The sequence below is a fragment of the Prionailurus bengalensis genome, chromosome A2 (genome assembly GCF_016509475.1).
Source record: "Prionailurus bengalensis isolate Pbe53 chromosome A2, Fcat_Pben_1.1_paternal_pri, whole genome shotgun sequence".
NCBI classification, from domain to species: Eukaryota; Metazoa; Chordata; class Mammalia; order Carnivora; family Felidae; genus Prionailurus; species Prionailurus bengalensis.
Genome location: NC_057348.1, coordinates 45,020,743 through 45,041,870, shown reverse-complemented (window position 1 = coordinate 45,041,870; position 21,128 = coordinate 45,020,743). Strand labels below are relative to the sequence as shown.

Below are 21,128 nucleotides of genomic sequence, written 5' to 3'. Positions count from 1 at the left end.
ATACCTATTAGAGATATTTCCAATGGTAGCAGCTTTTTATTTTTTCTTTAAATTTTTTAAATGTGTATTTATTTTTGAGAGAGAGAGACAGAGGACGAGCAGGGGACGAGCAGAGAGAGAGGAAGACACAGAATCCAAAGCAGGCTCCAGGTTCTGAGCTGTCAGTACAGAGACGGATGTGGAGCTCAAACTCATGAACCGTGAGATCATGACCTGAGCTGAAGTAGGATGCTTAAACCACTGAGACACCCAGGTGCCTCATCTGATCTTTAAAATGCAGATTCTGATGATGGAGTTGATGTTTTCCTACCAACCCATAAGCAGAGCTTTCAGAGCCAAGGGCTTTGTATGCCCCGAGCACTCCTGGGCAGTATGAAGGGCTCCCTTTCCGTTCTCAGCTTCATAGTGAGATAGAAAGTGGGCACAACCATTGTTGGCTATTTCTCACCTTTCCCCCACATTTGTTTTGAGTCCAAGTGGATACTGGGTGTATCAAAAGTCAAAACTCATTTCTCCATTCTTCTTATAAATTCTTAGATCTGCATCTATTTTGAAAAAGATTTCTGGAGTATAGCAGGAAAAGGGTGCTTTCAGCGTAGAATGTCAGTGGTTCAATAAGTATCTGCTAGAAGCCTTAACAAATCCCTCTAAATGGGAATCTGAGTCTTTTTCCCAATAGAGTGTATGTTGAAGTTCTCACTGAGGGGTGCATCTTTCCCAGACCCAACGCACATATCTCTTGCTTACCTCATAGCCTTGTATCCGTCCTCTATTCTTCTCCATGGGGGAGGCCCAGAAAACTTCAATGTCTGTTGCAGACAGACTTCTGGCAAAGATGCTGGCTGGTGGTTTGGTGGGTTCTGCAGATGAGTGTGGAAAAAGTGATTACTTTATCAACTGCATCAGAACAGCTTCTAGATACTGGCATTATAAGGAGCAAATTGAGGCGCCTGGTTGGCTCAGTCAGTTAAGTGCTGACTTCAGCTCAGGTCATGATCTCATGGTTAGGGAGTTCAAGACCGGTGTCGGGCTCTGTGCTGACAGCTCAGAGCCTGGAATCTGCTTTGGATTCTCCATCTCTCTCTGCCCCTCCCCTGCTCATGCTCTGTCTCTGTCTCTCAAAAAAAAAAAAAAAATTAAAAAACTTTAAGTAAAATTCCAAGGAGCAAATAATCCATAGTTATATTACAGCCTTTAGTGATGAGGACACTAACACTCATTTTATAGAAGAGCTATGATTAACAACTAGAAGGTAGTTGTGACAGAAATGGTAAAGACAAAGTCTTTGATTTCTAACTTTGGGGGTAGCTGGAAGGGAAGCAACCCAGGATTCCTTAAGTTCAAGCACCAAGTTTTCATAGCTAGCAAATCCTTTAATACACACCTTCTTTAAACATCTCTTTTTTTTAAATGTTATTTATTTTGAGAGAGAGATAGAGAACAAACAGTGGAGAGGCAGAGAGAGAGGGAGATAGAAAATTCCCAGCAGACTCCACACTGTCAGCATGGAGCCCGATGCAGGGCTCAAACTCATGAACCATGAAATCATGACCTGAGTCAAAATCAAGAGTAAGATGCTTAACCAGCTGAACCACCCAGGAGACCCATAATACACATCCTTCTTAATCAGCATTTGTCATAGGTGAGAGTCCTAGTCACCGGATTATGAAAATAAGAGCAAAAGAACAAAGGGAAGAAAATGACTTGACTAAGATTCAGGAGAGCCTGTCAACACTTCAGTCCTAAAATCAGCAGCATCTCAGAACTGAACAAATAACAAATATATAGGCAGCATAAGCCATACCTTCTTCTGCAGAATATACCACTGTGGTGGGACTGAAGGGGCCTTCTCCCTTATTGTTGAAGACGCCCACTTTAACCTCAAAGGGAGAGAAGGGGCGCACACTCTCATTCCTGAACACGTATCTGGAGGCATCGGCTGATGCCAGCACTGTCAGCATCCAGATCATTTTGCCATAGGGCCGGAAGGCCACCACATAGCCAAAGCCTCTACCATTCTGTAATTCCTCAGGGACCGTCTGGGAAAGAAGGGAGGCAGCCTTCAGAAATCACAGCAGTTCGATTCAAATGCTACCATTGTTTTATTTTACCCTACCTCCCACAATCTTATACATACATTCTTCCCCACCTATCTTACTTTGGGTTTTGTCAAGAGTATTAGGCTTGGGGCTCACCATCAGTATGGATGAGGTATCGAAGTAGGTTAAACAGACAAACAAACAAATAAACAAACAAAAAACCCAGTGAGAATTTGCAGTGGAGAGCCTGGCTTCTTGATGGGGGAGACCCAGCTCTGAAGTTCTTGCAAATGAAAGTCACTGGACAGTTGATCTAGAAACCGACATTCCAACATATACCATCCAATAAGAATCTTCCTCCAGGGCCAAACAGGCAAAAGACTTCATTGACGAAGACCGTCTTGGCTCAAGAAAGCTATTCCCCCTCAGAAATGAGGAGTGAGGCTGGAGGGGGTAATTTCTTTCACTGCTAGGGCTTTGGTTAAATGCAAGATCTTTAACTTTGGGGGTAATGTCTAGAATCTTCCAAAAAACATTAAGAACCCTTTCTAAAACTCCAATCTCATTTCTCAAAATCAATTTTTAATAAATTGGTGACTAACCTACCTCCAAGTTGTTTAAAAACCACCTTATAAAAGAGGACTCCAGAAGCAAAGCCAAATGCCAGGAAATTGTGCTGGTACACTGAATCTATTGCTGGCAGACATTTTAAATCAATTGGCCATGCATCAGTTCAGGAAAAAAGGAAAACTGGTTTTCTTTGAACCAGCTTTCATATATATATATATATATATATATGTGTGTGTGTGTGTGTGTGTGTGTGTGTGTGTGAGTGTACACACACACACACATTTTTTTTTCTTGTGTGGTCTTCCATTTCATGATTGTTTTTTCTGTGTTAAATCAAATTAAAACTTAACTCAACAATTGATGGGCAAGTGCCACCTTTTCTTGCTGGCAGTTAGCTACGTGAGAGGGGGTATTTGCACTCAAGTAAATTTCAGCTCTTAACAAGAGAAGAGAAAATTTCTTCTATTTGTTTAACATAGAGAAAAAAAAATAGCTTAGGCTAATGTATACTCCTTTTGTTCCATGATTCATTTACCTCCCAGGTTATAACCAGTTCAGATTTGCTGCCTCCGCCACCACTGACGTTAGCTGGGGTGACTTCGGGGACTGTGCAGGAGACAAAAAAACAAGTCATATCTGGTGTTAAAAGCAAATGAGAGGAAAGAAGGTTGCCTGACAGAAGTGACTCACTTTAAGCAAATACTCTGATAAACATATATCTTTGTCTTTTGAGATCAGAAACAGTGTGGTCAAGTGGCCCAAAGCATCAGCTTAAAGAAGTGAAACATACCATGGAAATTGCCATTAGTTACCTGTTTCCCATTCAACAAGGTATGCATGTTATGTGACATGTGTGACCAATTGTTCAGCTCCGTCCCTAGAGGCCAAGCTTCAGTGGTAGGAGGAAAGGACAGAGGTTCTGGTTCTAGTGCTTGGATAGGCATTTATTAACCATGTGGTGATACACAAAAGACAGACAATAAACACTCTGCCCGTGCAGAGCTTACAATCTAGTTGAGGTAGAGCGCACATGCAGAACATACAGAGGAATGGTGACAATAAAGAACAACACGGTGCAGAGAGAATGGAGAAGTGCAGTGGTGTTCTGAAGTAGCAGGCTGCTCAGAGTAGGGATGGGCTAATGGCTTCTCGGAGGAAGGTGAGTTTTGAGCTGGGTGCTGAAGGAAGTGGTGGACATAGGTTGACCCCTGGCTCACTGTGCTTAACCTCTTTGATCCCCAGTTTTCTCTGTAAAAGAGGGGAAATTAGGCTAGCTTCCTCCCCAGGATTGCTGAGAGGAATTAATTAAATTACAGTTTTGGAGGGGTGAGGGGGGGGGGGAAGAAAGCATGGGGATTAGCTACATTATCATCAGGGAAACAAAAGACCCCATTGGTGTCTGGGTGTGTTCCCTTGGTTAAAGCCAATAAAATAGGTCTAGATGGAGTTTTGTGCAAGAGTAGGGTCAGACTTCCCATCTGCTTAAGGACCCTGCTATTATTCTTTCAACAAACATTTGGCGTTATCACAGCTGGGGACTCTACAGAGACCCACACCTAGGCCTCCCACATTACATGAGAGAAGGAAATGTACAACCAATGCAGATGAATTCATGTTATTCCCTCCCTGTGCTCATTCTAAGCTGTGCTTACAGAGGGTCATACTACACATACATACTGGCTTCGTATGAGTGAGCAGGATGTTCTGAATCTTAGCTTCTGGGAATGGTTTATACTCTAAGAAAAAAATCTTACTAAATATTTCTGAAGAACTTATTCCTTGCGATGAGTGATTTCTGTGTGTTGAATTCATTTGAAATGTGGGGTGTGCCTTAAAAAAGTAAATCCTGGTTGAAGAATCTTGGTGACAAACGAACCATTGAAGGAAGAGGTGGTGTTTGGAAGAACTAAGCACAGAGTGTCTCTCCCTGTACAAGGAGACCCAGGAATGAGTGAGAACTTAACTCTTGAACTCAATAAACTGAGCATCTGCGGGTCTGGTTTCTGATCATTATGAACATTCAAGGGAAGAGGGTGCTAATACAGAGCCTCATTAGGGCTGAAGAGCAGGAAGAATTCAAAGCCTTTTCCTAAGGAATAATAGCCACTGGCACAGACTCTCCGTGTCCTGGATACTACTCACGAGCCTCTTCTGTCCTCCGCTTCTCCGAGGGCCGGCTGGGTTCCCCGATCCCAATCACATTGGCCGCAACAGTGCGGAATTCATACTCGACCCAAGGGTTCAAACCCACGACAGCCGCTGTGAATGTCTTCCCATCAATAAGTTCTGGCACTGAAAGACAACAAAAGGTGGAGATACTTTACAGGATTCCATGTTAAGCAGATAGGAACTTCCACCCGTCATGATTACTGTTACTGTGTGCAGGGCATTGTAGGTGGTCTGAGACTGTAACAGCAGCTGTTACAAGGAAGTCATCCCAGAACTCTCCATACTAAACTAACAAGTTCAAATGAGACACCAGCAGATGACATTACAGTATTCAAGGCCCAAAAGTGCTTGACTGTAATCATGACTGTTGTTACCTGACACATTTTTCAGCATTTACCGTATAGTATTGGGCACACTGTTCAATTTCTACAATCATTCTGTGAGTAAAGTAAAATTGCTGTGTTTATTTATACAGATGAGGAAAATGCGCCTTATAAAGATTGTTACTCATTCAAGATTGCGCTGGATTTGCTCCTTTGTCTGTGTGTTCCAAGCTCTATAACTTAACATAATAATGAATCTACAATATTACAATTCTGTAATATTGCTGACAGTGAACTGTACTAACCTATCTCATGAAAGAATCTGTAACCACAAAAGGAATGGCCACGAAGCACACAAAAAAGAAGTCAGAGAGGGAGAATTTGACAATATTCACCTACGAGTATTTGGAGAAGGGCTCCTTCCCAAGAGGACACGGCCCACTGTTTTGACACCATAAGCCATGAAGCTCTGGACATTGCCTCCGTGCTCACTGAACAACTTTTTGAATTTTAAACTGGTTATCATAAAGATGTCCCACGTGAGGGGAACCTGGCTGGCCCAATCACTAGAGCATGCGACTCTTGATCTCCGGGGTCATGAGTTCAAGCCCCACGATGGGTACAGAATTTACTTAAAAAAATAAAACAAAAAAAAAATAAATAAAGATTTCCCATGTGGCCCAGAAGATTCAAAGGGAGGTTCCCTGTGGCAAAGCTGAGACCATCACACTGGTCACTAGGATTCGGTGGCTGCCAGCCTCCTTATACCACAATTACACAGTCCTAGCCTACAAAGGTAAAAAGTGGGGCTCTGGAGTCAGATCATCTGGATTCTAAACCTGAATTGACACTTAGTAGCCCAATGACCTTGGGCAAGTCGCTTAACCTTTCCATGCTTTGGTTTCCCTATCATACGATGAGGCTAACAACAATATCTATTCACAATGCTGTTGAGAAAATCCAAGAAAAGCACTTAGCAGAGCATATCATGTAGCACATAGCAAGGGTTCAACAAATTCTAGTGTTTTTTTTTCTTTGTTTCTTTTTTTACCATCACTATAATCAGCAGCAGCAGCTTCATCCTCCTCTTTTCTTTCATTATATTTCTGTAGCACTTCCTATTTTTAAAAAAGTTTCACAATCATTTCTCTTTTGGGTCATAACCAAATCTTATCATGCCCATTTAACAGAAGAGGAAGATGCATAGTTGTATAGAGATGTGCTGATTAGCAGAGTCAGGGCTAGAATGATCCCCTAACTTTAAGATTTTTGCATATCTTTCCTTCCTAAGCACTTTTGAGATTCAGAAGAAAATCAATGAGCTGGAAACACACAAACCCATTTCTGAGGTTGGATAAGCTGAAGTAAAAAAAAAAAAAAAAGAGGTTGTGAAAATCAATAGGATTCATCTGAATTACAGAAAACCAGGCCTATCACTCCATGTATTTCTACCTCAAGACATTAAGGTCACACAGCCAACTCTTAGGAACTAGAAGAGTGTGTATCTTGCTTGCAAAAACTACTTGTTTGTCCATTTTTCCTCAAATGAAACCTAGATAAAATAACAAAAAAAGTCAATTTGGGGGGGGGCAGGGAAGGTATGGTCAACTCACATTCCTTTATTTTTCAAGTTTGACAATCTTCTCAGGGCTCTGCTCCACCAGGGCCATGGGCCTACCTGGCGGGGCAGATCTGAGGGCCTCGCTGAACCATCCAATCTGTAGTAGTGACAATCGATGTGTACAAAGGGCAGGGGCTTAATCAACACAAGTTTATGACCTGCGCTTACTGGGAATTCCTTGTTCATGGGGAATAATTGCAATCCCTGATCCCCGTCATGAGTGGGGTTCAACGGGTTACCTGCACCTGCCGGTGTAGGGTAGGCACATGCTGAGCCAGGCAGTGTAGTACGTGTGTAGCCCCCAACATCTAAGGGCATCACAGACATACTTTTTAATATAACAAAATCTCATACCTCTTTATGTCCAAATTTAGCTATCTAAATAAAAATGGGCAGCAAGTCAAGGGGCTCCAGGCAGTCTTTAGTTATTGTTTTTTTTGAGAACACTATATAAACTTTTACAAAGGCTATGTAGACTAGCATAATCCACTGCTTCTCAAAGTATATCATTAATAGTACACAGATAATTTTAGGTAATAAGCAGATTGATGCATTCTATTTTTACAACTGATGTATTTTATTATGTATGTTAAGAAAAAATATAACCAACATACAGATCTATCATGTGATAGACATTGTTGCTTAGGATAAGTTAAAAAACAAACAAAGAGCTGATATAAAGAAAAACATTAAATGAATGAGAGTACCATTAGATGAGGTCTAGGAAACATTTGTAGTTGTGTCTGAATGAGAACCTAGGTGGCCTTTGGTTTCTGCCACAGTGCTTTGTCCATTATGCTGAGTTTCAGAAGCCCCTGTGAAAGACCAGCACCAGGCATCCAATATGGTACCTGTATTGACTGCTTGCCAGCCTACGGAGAACGGAGTCCTGGCTTGAATGACATACATGGTGATGGGGCTGTGGTTGTCAGGCCCGGGTCTCCAGGAGAGCTGAGCAGTGGTATCTGTAATTTCATCTATGGTCACAGCTTCTGGGGGTCCTGGGGGACCTGTGAAAGAGCAAGACCCTCAGAAGGGAGCAGTGCATTCAAATGTCCAAGCAAATGATTGCTTAATTGAATGCAGAGCTGATCCATTCAACCATTTGTTCACCCACTCACAGATTTATCACTTGTCAGTTCCCTTTTGAATACCTCTTTGGGTATCCAGAATTCTTCTGGCTCTGAAACTACAGAGATGAACGAGACATGGCCCCTTCTTTCTTTCTTTCATTTTTTTTAAGTTTATTTATTTTGAGGGAGGGAGAGAGAGAGAGAGAGACATGGGGGGAAGGGGCAGAGAGAGGGAGACAGAGAATCCCAAGCAGGCTCTGCACTGTCAGCACAAAGCCTAATGCGGGGCTTGAATCCATGAAATGTGAGATCATGACTGGAGCTGAAACCAAGAGTCAGATGTTTAACCCACTGAGTCACCCAGGCGCACTGAAATGGCTCCTTCTTTCTAGGGGCTCACTGTATAATAAAAAAAAAATAGGTAAACAAAGAATCAAAATAGAGTATCTGTTCCAAATGCTAGGAGAGAATACTGGGATACCACAGAAGTCCAAATTCCTTAATTCATCTATCATATGTTTACAGGTTTCTGGTATGGGTCAGGCAGTGTTATCCGTGGATAGAGTAGTGATAAATGAAGATAAGAGTCTTTTGGAAATGGTCATTTCTACCACTGAGGCTGCGGATGTGAGCAGAGAGGGCTTTAGAATGTTGGTGGTCTCAGCACTGCTCCTACATTCCCATTCCTGCTGCACTGTAATTACTAACCCCGCTCCTGTCCCGCATCATATGCAAACACACGCTTGTATGCAAGGGAGCTGCTGTGAAAATGACCATTGCTCAAAAGAGTCACCAGACTGTGGCTTTTTCATTGGAACTTAAGGACGGGGCTGGAATCTAAAGACTCTCTCTCATTTGTAGTTTCCGTAAGTCATACCTCTATTTTTCCACTTATCTTCCTGATGTTCATTGTTTCTGCCCATGTACTTAAACCATGGAGGCAAGAGGAATTCAGTTTTAAACGAAGGCTTGGAAATCATAAATAAGTAGAGGGATGGAAAGCAGTAGGCAAACACAAAATATCAACACGGCCCAAGCAAAGACCCAGAGCTGTCCTAGACTCCAACAGAAAAGCTCTTAGTAGGCAGTTAAATGTATCTGTGGCAAGGCACAAGTGACCACCTCAGGAAGGAAGGTGATTGTGAGGGAAGACAGGATGACAAATCTCATGTCCCTAAGGAGGGATTAAGGAGATATTCCTAGGAGGGCTTTGTTCAGCCCCATAGAGCTTTCAAGTGTACTGCTAAATATGACTGGGCCAGGTCACCAGGCAGGGAAGAAAGAGACGTCTAGCAGAGTGCTGAAAAGTTCAATGTAATTTCCTGAAGTAAGACTTTGTTCTGAGATTCACTCTTGTACCCTTCCTATGATGTCCTAACTTTCTCTTTCTTTTTTTAAAAATCATTTTTATAGACCTACAGGTGAGACTAAATTTAGCTTCTCCCTCCTACTCCTGAATGAAAGGTCTGGAAATCTGTATGCTGAAACTGATTAATTTTCCATGGTGACATTTGAACATGTCAGTCTAATGCCACCTGGATAGAGCGGAGGCAAACTTTGGTCTTAACCAGATAAAGTCCAGAAGACAGTACCATCTTCTTGCTTCCCACTAGCTTTCTTATCCTAGATCTATGCCCCACCCCCATTTCAATGGGTGCTCTTTTCAGGGCCTTTAAAATCAAAGTACACAAGCACAAAAGTGTTCCCCTCCAAACTCCTCAATAAATTGATAGGAATTATCTGAGCCCATTGCTGTCAACCAAATAAAGGAAATGAAAGGGTGTATGAACTTGGCCATTGGAGATGAGATGGCACTTTCAAGCTTTGTTGACGCTGTGTGCTCCTGACCAGTGTGGAGATATGACCTCACAGAATGTTTACCAACTTTGTCTTGGGGAAGTTGGGTCACTCTTTCAAAATGACAAAATGAGCAAATGTTTATCCTCTGAACAAAATGTTCACATGGCCAGGGGCCCACAGATGTTTCTGTCACAGGCAACAGAAGAGGGAATGTTGGTGTGAGAACAGTGATTCTGCTGCTCTCCCAGTGATGAATGACCTTTCCACCTGTCTTAGTGCGACAGACTAAATAAAGCAGGTATCTGAGAATCAAGGAAGCTGGAGCCGAGACTCAAGGCTTTACCAGTTTCAGATACACAAATCTCTTACAGGGCAGTGGAATGCACTTCTGCATCCTTTCTGTAATATGCAGAAAAGCTGCAAGAGCAGAGCTAAAGGAAATAAAAGGAAAGATTATGGTTTAAAATGGCATATTAATTTATTGGCCTTATTAACTGATTAGACTAGATTTTCTTTTAGACTGAGTTTGCAAATTCCTCTTGGTATTTAATGTTATTTTCTGTGAAATGAAGTATACAATATCATTTAAGAACTTCAAGTATTACTGATTTAAATATTTATTAGTCTAATTTATTGGCGTTTAAACTGCTGATGTGAACATTATCCTAATTAAATAGAGGATAAATTTTCAGCAACAGAATTCTTTTGTCCCCAGGGGTAGAGCAAACCAGCTCTCATGTATTTTAAAGTGGAAATAAACACGTTTCTATAAGTTATTCAATGGGCAACTCAACCCAGGTTGCAAGTTTTTTTTCTCTTATCTGACTCTTATCTGTACCATTACCTACAGAAAGGTTTTTGTAGGCAATTTAAAGAGGAACTAAAGCAGACAGGATGGAAAAGCTATTTTTCTTTAACCTCTCTTGACAATGAGTTTAAGTAGCTAACTCCCACACATCTCCCGCACTCAGGTTATGCCTAGAGGGCACAGCAACACTTCAGTTGCTTCCCACAATACCTTGTTCACCCTGCACTCGGATTCACCCTGCCTCCACAACTAATTTCTCCTGGAGTTTTGTATGCTTGCACTCAAAACTCTGCTGGCTAGAGATTCCTAAACACCAATAGTTAGGGTTCAGAGGAAGGAGGTGCTAGACAAGAGAGTATTTTGATGTTCTGATTTGGCTTTACTTTCAATACTTTTTCTGAAGCCACTGTTATATCAGTGCCCTAAATCACTAATTTGACTTAGCCCAGATGAAACATCAAAAGGCACTTTTAATACTTTAGAAAAGCCTTGTGCATGCATCGGTTTGATTCTGGTACGTATCCTGCTTCCCAAAGATTTTAATTTCAATGTAAAAATATTTCTGGGGCACTTAGGTGGTTCGTTGGTTGAACGTCTGACTCTTGATTTCAGCTCAGGTCATGATCTCACAGTTTGTGGGATGGAGCCCTATGTCGGGCTCTGTGCTGACAGCGCAGAACCTGCTTGGGATTCTCTCTATCCCTCTGTCTCTGCCTCTGCTCTGTGCGCACACGTGTGCGCACTCTCTCTCTCTCAAAATATATAAACTTAAAAAAATATTTCTTAAAACTCCATTTACTTCTGTTCCTTTATAAACTGGTTTCTTGGGGCTCAGGCAGGGCCTGTGTAGCCATTAGGTTGAACTCAGGCCATGCTGATAGTGCTCAAGAAAATCTCACAAATGTCATTTTGTCATTTGTCATCAGCCTCCAGCTTATTTACTACATCCTGGGCAGTTCCTCTAAAGGCATATTTTAAGAACTGTATAGAACTATTAACTTTAGGGAAAAAAGGGAACTGAGAAAATGTGGTGATTTTTCTGAAGCCACTGTTATATCAGTGCCCTAAATCACTAATTTGGCTTAGCCCATATGAAACATCAAAAGGCACAGTCTGATCCTTCTTTAAACTATTTGCTTTTGTTAATCCAAAATTATTCTAGAAGGTCATATCAACTCCAACAGCCATAAATCGGGGCACTTGGGGCACTCACAGGAGTTATTTTCAGTATGGAGTAACCGGATTTGCTCTGCACTTTCTGGTGATACCCTTATGAAAAAGAGAACCGCACAGAACTTCTGTAGGCTGTTAACCACTGTTTACAATGTTCAGCTTCTACCTGACTTTCTTCCATAATTCTCAAGTGGTGAGGTTTTTAGAAATCTGTGCAGTGGTAGATATCATAAAAGTGTTTCAAGAACAGAAACCAGAATTCCACATACCTCTGACAATCAGGTCTGCAGCAGCAGACAGCCTGTCTACACTTGTTTGGACCATGCAGACGTATTTCCCAGCATGCTTCAGCTGGATGTTTCGGATCATCAAATCACCAGCTGAATCCTGCTGATAAAGTAGGGGAAAGTGGCTACAATTACTTTTTAATGAGCTCTAAATATCATTATCACATGAAGGACACTGTGACTAATGGATTTATTTTACACTGGCTGATGAAAACATTAGTGATGCAAGCCATAGCCTATTAAGAATATGTGAGCCTGCTTGAGAGATAAAAACGCCAACATTTTCAGGACACACCTTAGACAAGACCTCAGGTATGTGGCTTCTCTGGGTCTCTGGAGCAGTTTGCACCCATGTTGGAACCACTTAAACTACTTACGGTGGCTCTCCATTTAGTCCTGTGGGTTGCTTCAGATATGCGCTGAGCCTGAAGCCTTCACTGGCATTCCAATACTTTGGAACTCTATATTTAGAAAGGGGAGGCAAGCCCACATTTGGAGGCATCTGCATTTTACTGCACAACTCTGTCTCATAGCCAGCATTTTGATTGCTCCCAGATTTGAATTAAAAGATTATGAGGACCAGACTCTCTAAGGAAATCTAGCATCACCTAGTGTGGAATGCTGCTAATTTGTTTTTCAAATGCCAAATGCAAGTTTGATTAGCAGATGAATAGGACTGATTACATCCCAGTATGGATGTCTGTGTGCCACAGAAATATTTCTACTCATCCACCAGCATGGTACTTTTAATAAATATGACAAGATGTCTCTGCAGGTTATCGCAAAGGTGGCATTTTAACCAAAGAACATGGCTACACCTTGGAGGGTGGTTATTCAAAAGCTTGGAGAACAGGTGGCTTGCGTATAAGTGCTCTCTATAGGCCAGATTCAGGAAGCTATGCTTACTTCTAACCTCCCAATGGATAACAAGATAACATAGGTTATTTTGGCCCTGTTGCTGTTCTTCCAAATGACAATAATGTTGGATAATGCTTAATAGTATTAGAATATGGGAACCATATATTAAAGCTGAATACTCACATGTTCTACGAGGTCAGTGCTCTTGTTATCCTTACTTTACAGATGAAGAAACTCAAGCACAAAGAGGTTCTATGACTTGCCTAAGGTCACCTAGGTAGTAAATGGCACAGCTGGGATGTGAACCCATAAGGTCAGGCCACTCTACCATCCAGAAAGACCTTATTCTCATTCTAAATAAGGTGTACTTAATTCCCTTTGTTTTAGAGCAACACATCCCAAATTTACCCAGGACAATGGAAGACCTGGAACTGCCAATAGTTGTAAATAGGTTGAGAAGAGAGGCTCAAGCATTCAGTGAAGGGAAAGTTGATGGTTGGTCCTCAGCTATCTTGGGCTGTGATTTCATGAAAGTCTCTGGGTATTAGCTCACTGACTAGGCCTGCTGGGTGAGGTTGTGAGAATCAAACGAGACCGTACATGTACGTGAAATCCTAAAAACTGTGAAGCACAGAGTGCAAATTGGTATTACTGATGACCATGAGTGATCATGTCAAAGGTATTAAATCTAATTCAAGAAGAACTGTGATTTTTTTTTTTTTTACCTGAAATCTGTTTCATTTTTAACACTTGGGTTCTCATTCAGATTGTATTTACTAATCAAGTTTTGTAACTGCTCAGTAAAACAGGATAATAATTGTTACCCTATCTCACAGGTTTTCTGTGAGGATTAAAGAGCCTATATACATGAAAGTGCTTGATAAATCAGCAGGCACTTTGCAAACAGAAGCCATCATCGCCACCATTATTGGTACTTCTTTACCCAAGACATTCGTGTGTTAGGACTCTTGAGTATAGGTTTCAACAGAAAATATGCCTCACGAGGGGGCACGTGCAGGGAAGACAGAAAGCTGTATTTGTTTTAAGGAAATGTATACACTGTGCCAATAATCCATTTTATTCACCAAGGGCTTAAGGGCCGAGGAGACTAGCTATAGCCTGGAAATTTCAGAGTACAGCAAAGTATTAACAGAATGTGTTGTCTTTGTTTACAGATTTTGGCCAGAGTTGTGTTTTTAAAGTAAAACTGAAACAAAGACAAAAAATAAAGTCAGGATTGAGGAAAGAGTCTCACACAAGGAGACCACAATAACTTTCTCTTTTCCTTTGAAGTCACCCAGATCAAACAGTTCACTGAGATCTACATTCATGTTCCCACCACAATGAACAAAACAGCACCAGGTTATTTTCTCCTGCTGTGGTCTGTTCTGTTTCTGACAGAGCACTTGGAGGCTGTCAAAGGACAATGGAATAACAGCTTTTCCAAAAACTGCTATAGGCTGGCTCTCCCAAGCATAACTTCCACTATGCTGACCCAGGAAGCAGAAACTGCAAAATGGCTTGACTTCAGAATTGCTTCCTTACCTTTTCTATTGACAAGTCCTACCTCTACAGACATGAACGATCCTGGTAGCTAATATACTTATTTCTCACAATTTGTAGTGCTGTCCTGAATCTTGCACTTATTAGCAATAACTGATTGGTGTTAGCAGAGTTTCACAGAACAGACAAGCATTTCCCACAGGAAAGGCTAACGAGAGTGATTCCACAGAGAGCTCTCTACGGAAGGTGGTCATTAGAGCTTGACTCCATTAGGGGTGTCTCCACCTGTGCCTCAGCCCTGGCTGATCAACAGCCAGTCCAGCATAAAGTCCTCATGTGTCTGACTGGCAGGGCATTTATTTCAATGAGTCAGGCAGCTGTTCTAATTGGTTGGTGCCTGTGCTGTTCTGGGAGATAATATTTTTAGCATCTCTCCTGCCCAAGACATTGGTCTTAGTATGAAAATGAATATTCTGCTTAATCTATGAAAAGTTTTCTCAATTTATAGTTTCCTGTTATTAACATCAATGTTACTCTTCCTTCAATTAGTACAACTATTTAAATGTATCAAATACTTCTTTTGTGGTAGGCATTGGGCTATGAACTTTTCTAGACCCGAAGGTATTTAATATCTTCAATGCCCTTGTGAAATTAATATTTCTCCCACTTGGTTTCCAAGCTGCATCATATCAAAGAAGTCCATAATGCTTAATATTGGCAATTTCATACATACCCTCAACCAGGGTTCCAAGAGGGAATCCCTAATGACCCAAGGCATCTACAGATAGAATAAACTAACTTCTCTCCTATGTATCCAAAATAGTACCAGTTGTATATGATATCTGGGAAAATTGACAAAATGCTCAAATAACTCTTGGTGTTCTGTGAGAGACATCATTTGAAAAGGCAGCAAGAATGTAAGTCAAGTAATTAACATGAGTAGTAATACATATGGTTGAGTGGAAAGCAGATCCTCAACCTATCATCTGGATAATTTTATAAACTAGCCCATTTATTCTCAACATAAGGGGGAGGTGAGGCAAAATGAAGTGGGCACATTGGATTACTATGGCAGGGGCTGGGGAAGAATTTTCGGATCATAGCCTCATTCTTATTTTCCATTGCTTTATGGTTGGACCCTCCATAAGAATGGCAGTCAGAGTGAATCTTCATTACTAATGAGAATGTAGGACTGTGGTAGGCCCCCCAAAATTTTTTGAGAACAAGTGTGATAAATACAAATTGTTTCCAGATTTAACCTCATCTTGGCATGTGTTCAATGGTAGTATGTATTTTTATGGAAAGTAAGGCTTTTGAAAATTCAAACATTTGAATTCAAAATTACCTGGATAATAAATACTCTGATCAGACTTTCAGATTCAAGAAAGAGAGCCCTAATGTCGCAATGATGTGGCTCCAAGGGGAGTTTAATCAGCTGCCTAAAAACACATGAGTAAAGTATTCTTAAGATATTTTTCTTAACCAGGTGCCATGATATATGGTACTGTATGGGGCACAGAGCCTGGGTTTTGAAGTTTAAAGCTGAGTTCTGCAATTTAGGGCTTTGAGGCCAAGGCAAGCCATACAATTCCCCTGAGCTTCAGTTTGCTTGTTCATACATAGCATGGAATAACTAGGCTATAGCATTTCTGTGAGGGTTACGAGGACTGCCATATAGGCTCCACTAAGTAAGTGGAGCCATGTTGATCAGGCAAAAAGGAGCAGGAATTAACCAAGAATTTCTTAAAATAAGGTGCTTGAACAAAATGATCACAGAATAACCATACATTTCTTTTCGTGTTAGTCTAAACAAGTTGAGTCACTTTTGAGAAGTTCAGTTGCATACTGAATTTCCCGTAGATAGTCTGATATTAATACTTACCCCTCCGACTCTCTCAAAGTGGTCCCCATCTTTGTCAAAGTCTATCAGGTGTCCATTAAATGACCAAGTAAAGACGATGTCCAGCGAGTGATCATGTGTTACCTGGCATGGCAGAACAATACTTTCTCCAACAGTGACATCCATACTGGAAGGGGGGACCATCACCCTTGTTGGATCTGGAGGGTGAAAACAAAGGCAAACTAACAACAAAGCCTGAGAGCTTGTGTGGAAATAAAATGCAGGATCCAAGAGCAGGATAAAACACTAAGTAGTTTTGCTTTATGTTTTCTTAGGCTGTGACCAGCAAACCTCAGTCATCTGGGAAGCTGAGACTCAGGCCAGGAGGTCATTTTTAATATGAAAAGATGAAAACACTCATTATGAGAACCTTCACAGAGCAACAAAACTCAGCTGGGGAGCACTGAGGTTAGATCTCAGAAGACACTCACGGAAGGGCCCACTTCTGGCAGTCCTGCTCAGAAATTGCCTCTTTAAAAAGGTTTTCATATCTCCCCAGTGTCACTAGAAAGCAGTAATTCAGTTGAGTACAAACAGGGAAAAGCCATGTTAATTTCAAGTTTGTTTGGCTTTTTTTCTCCCTATTATAAAAGTGATAAATGCTTAGTATGGGAAATTTAGGAAACTCAAGAAAGTTAAAAGAAGGGACCAACAAAACCAAACCAAACAAATCCTACTTACTATTTTACTGTCCAGATAAAACCTCTATTTTCATTTCGATATAATTTTCCTCTGTCTTCTTGATTTATAGTTTTTTAGTTGTTTTGTTTTGCATTATTATAAACATGATATACATATGATTTATCTTTTTTCCTCTGCTTACTATGATATAGATTTCTCAACATTTTTTTTTTTTTATTTATTTTTGGGACAGAGAGAGACAGAGCATGAACGGGGGAGGGGCAGAGAGAGAGGGAGACACAGAATCGGAAACAGGCTCCAGGCTCTGAGCCATCAGCCCAGAGCCCGACGCGGGGCTCGAACTCACGGACCGCGAGATCGTGACCTGGCTGAAGTCGGACGCTTAACCGACTGCGCCACCCAGGCGCCCCTAGATTTCTTTATCCACATATTTTTATAATCTGCATCATGTACTATTAAGTTTATAGTCTCAGCCTATTTGAAACTAAGACAGTTTAGCAACTTTTATTATAAATGTAATATAAAAATTCTGTAATGAATTCATTGACAAAATTATATATATTTGTATATGTAGATTACATCTTTAAAATAAGAACAAATTCACTTCTAAATTTACCCTTTACATTATGATTTTAATTGAAAATGAAATGGGCTTGTGTAGCTGAGACAGTTTATAAACTCCAATACTACATTCACATGCCAATGATCTTTTATTTTTCCACTGCAACATTATTTCATAAATGTTGTCAGAGAGTACAATGGTGGAAAGCAACTTGAATTAAACGTAAAGGTCACATAAGTACCTAAAGAATGAAATTCTATATTCAGCCATATTCCAGAAATTTCTCCGCTCTAAACCAAATCAGACAAAATCAACCAAACAAACCATAATAAAGAAGACAAATCAGGAGCGCCTTGATGGCTGTTGGTTAAGCATTCAACTTCTGCTCTGGTCATGATCTCATGGTCTGTGGGTTTGAGCCCTGCATTGGGCTCTGTGCTGACAGCTCAGAGCCTGGAGCCTGCTTCAGACTCTGTGTCTCCCTCTCTCTTTCTGCCCCTTCCCCACTCGTTCTCTCTCTCTCTCTCTCTCTCTCTCTCTCTCTCTGTCTCTCTCAAAAATAAATACACATGAAAATTTTTTTTTTAAAAAAGAAGACAAATCAAAAGCAAACAAAACAATGAAAAAATATTAATACCCTTCAATACTCACAGGATTGTATTTCAGGCTGTGGGGTATATAAATATTAATTAAGTGTACCTCCCCAACTAAAATCTCAGCTGGAAATTTTGAAATGATAACTCATAGAACACATTTGATGGGTCTTACTTTCTAACAACACATACTAAACTTCGTAAAGAGAGTATTTAAAAGAGTTTTTCTGCCCTCTTCTTATCCAACCATGGAAAGCAAACATCTCAAGTCATTAGAAAAAGAAAGTCTGTGTCCATAAACAGATTATTATCTTGGGTTGAGATATCCTTTTGCTGTTTTCCAAAAATAGGACAAGATCATAAATAGATTGGTGTGTTTTCGTTCATTGCTGTATGAGTGATGTCCACGAAATGAGCAGGTACAAATAGGCATTGTCAGATAAGAGGTAATGGGAGGTAAAATCCTTTATTTTAAAACCTGAGGCTTTACAAGTTACATAATCAAAATTTGCTCTATTGATTAACTGACCTGCAGCTATAGATACAGATTGAGATTTTTAAATGAGGGAATGAATTGAGAGCAAAACATCTTAGAATAATTCTCACTTTTAAATTTAAATTTTCCTCATCTATAAAATGGAAACTGGAATGAGTGATTCCTGGTTAAAATCATAGGTGTGTATGGTTTTTATTCGGCAAGCTTTTGCCTAATTTTCCTTTAACTAGCTGTCTACTGATTTCACAATTTAGGTTCTTATCTTAATGAACCTTCATTCATTTGTTGATTTATCATCCACCAATTGTGTAGTGTGTATTGTATGTATAACCATGTCTTGGTACCAAAAGAGATATAAAAAAGAATGAGGGAATAAAAGCATTCATAATAATGAAGTGAGCCACTTACGTTCCAGACACTGTATTAACACTTTACAAGGATTATTTCATTTATTCTTAAGAAATAGGTACTATTATCATCTCTACTTAACGGATGAGGGAAACTGATGCCTAATAGCAGTTAAGGAACTATCTACTGTGCAAAGCTGCCTCCTTTCATTTAGCTGAAAACATGATATCCATTCACGAATCATCCAGAGAACAAGTCTAAGGGCATAATACAGCAATTTGTACTCTTGCTTAATTCAATAGTGAATTGAATTAAATGCAGAAGAAATTCCAAGAAGGATGTGGGGTGAAGACAGTTTCAGAGGGCTTTACTGCAAGAGTAATGAAGTTACTACCTTAACAAAGTACAAAAAACAGCAATGACTTTATGCCTAAAATGCTGGCTCCAGCTCTAAGCTTACACACCAGACTTCTGAGAGCAGAGTCAAATGTCCAGGCTCAAGACCATAAAAATGCCTTCGCTCCCTACTTCTGACAACTTCTGGGTAAGCAACAAGGAGTTGGCACATGTTCCAAAGCCTAGAGTCATATGCAATTCTGGCTCACACTTTTAATTGACATTTGTTTCCTGAAGAAATGTTCATCCCTTTATGCACATGTATGGATTGGGGACAGATTTTATTATCAGTGAACTCAGTGGCCTGTTAACCAAGGACTAGAAAAGTTCCCTAAATCAAGGATTATGCTGGTACAGTCTGGGCTGACAGCTGCTAATTCATTAACTTAACACTTGTCACCGATTCATGTTCTGAGCCCTCAAGCAGCAAGAATCAATGCAAAGCAAGCCATGCAGTATATACACACCAGAGAGGTCTCCTTGGGACTAGAGAAAATTAAACTAAAGAGGTTGAAACCTCATTATCTAGTTGGTTTTCTGAAATTGTATGCTTGTTCAGTACTCTTGCTTTCTATGTTGTGAATTCTGATGCTTTTCACTTGATTAATTTCCTTAAATCTGAATACAAACGCTGTACACAAATAAACAGGTGGCTTCTTCAAAACAAAACTGTCTCCCCTCCTTGGGTTTTAATTCATCAAGATGAGGAAGAACCTATATTTACGACTTCTGTTCTGAAGAGTCACTCCAGCTATTGTTCTGTGCATAGAACTCTCAAAGGCAATTAGGACTCAAGATGTGAATTGATGTCTGGATTGGGATATAATTAAATACCAACAATAAACATGACCAACAACACACCTAAACTTTGCTGCTTGCTCTTGGTTCAACCTGCAGAGAATGATAAATTCAGAACTCCAAAAGAATGATGTTTGAAATGTGTATATTTACCAAGTGTTTAACCCCCCTAAAATAAAATAAAATAAAATAAAATAAAATAATATATATGTTCTACATTGTTTTCTATAATAGAGGACAGAATGTAAACTAAGTGCTTTGTTCTAAAGAGCATGACAACCACGAGAGAGACAATTATGTTTAATTCTGTTAATGTTTAGGTCAACAGTTAGATGCATAAATTACAATACTTATTATCCAAGTCATATTATATTCAGACTTTCATTGTTGATGGAAAAGCTTTCTGATCCAGGGCTTTTATTATTTGTAAAAACAAGTACCTGTGAGTCCACAGGGTAAGAATTCTATTTTGATTTTGCTTCCCCTATACAATACCAACCCTTCCTTCATTTCAGTTGATAAATACTTTCATTCACAGTGCCAAGATATTCACTTGGTGACTACCAGGGAAGTACTTAATGTGTGCTTTATTCCTCTTCATTCTTCCTTTTGTTACTGAATTTCTTCACTATAATGGTTTTGATGATGCCTTTTAGTTAGGTTGTGTCTTTTTTAAATTAATTTTTATAGATGGAATTTTAAACATGGGATTCTTCAAAACCATGAGGTAGTCAAAGCTGACAGCTCCCCTCAAATGACACAGGGTGAATGGCCAGAGAGCTATTTTTAATAGTTAAATGCTACAACAAAGATGGTTGGTTAATTTTCATGATAAATCTGGAGGTAGCATCCTAGGGATGAAGCACACTCTTAGTTGGTCTCATCTTTGGAATAAAAATAAAACCTGTGTCTGATGAACTATATTTATCAATTCTGCACAAAACACACATCTAAAAGGAATACCCTAAACATGAGATGAAAGTCCAAATTCACAGTGATTTCAAGCTGGACCAATTCTTTTCATTTAGGATGAAATGTAATAGGGATAAAGGCAAAAGGTTACCCTTAAAAAAATCAGCTACAAAAGTACAGGCTGGAGGAAGACTGGATTGGCAGCTCATGTAAAAAAGACTAGAACATTTCAGTGTCAACAGGGTCTGTGAAGCTGC

The 21,128-nt window shown here is 40.1% G+C and overlaps 1 protein-coding gene across 3 annotated transcripts in view; it reads right to left on the bottom strand.

Moving 5' to 3' along the window:
• Positions 1–21,128, bottom strand: part of CNTN4 (contactin 4) — a 900,795-nt gene that overhangs the window by 11,458 nt on the left and 868,209 nt on the right. For 2 of the 3 annotated variants that reach the window (XM_043587960.1, XM_043587962.1), the window contains 7 exons: positions 16,107–16,282; positions 11,846–11,966; positions 7,574–7,732; positions 4,752–4,901; positions 3,145–3,215; positions 1,805–2,039; positions 748–860 (listed from right to left, as the gene is read on the bottom strand). In XM_043587960.1, the coding sequence (XP_043443895.1) occupies positions 748–860; positions 1,805–2,039; positions 3,145–3,215; positions 4,752–4,901; positions 7,574–7,732; positions 11,846–11,966; positions 16,107–16,282 (1,025 nt within the window). The remainder of the gene's footprint in view (positions 1–747; positions 861–1,804; positions 2,040–3,144; positions 3,216–4,751; positions 4,902–7,573; positions 7,733–11,845; positions 11,967–16,106; positions 16,283–21,128) is intronic. The other variant, XM_043587961.1, reaches the window with a different exon arrangement.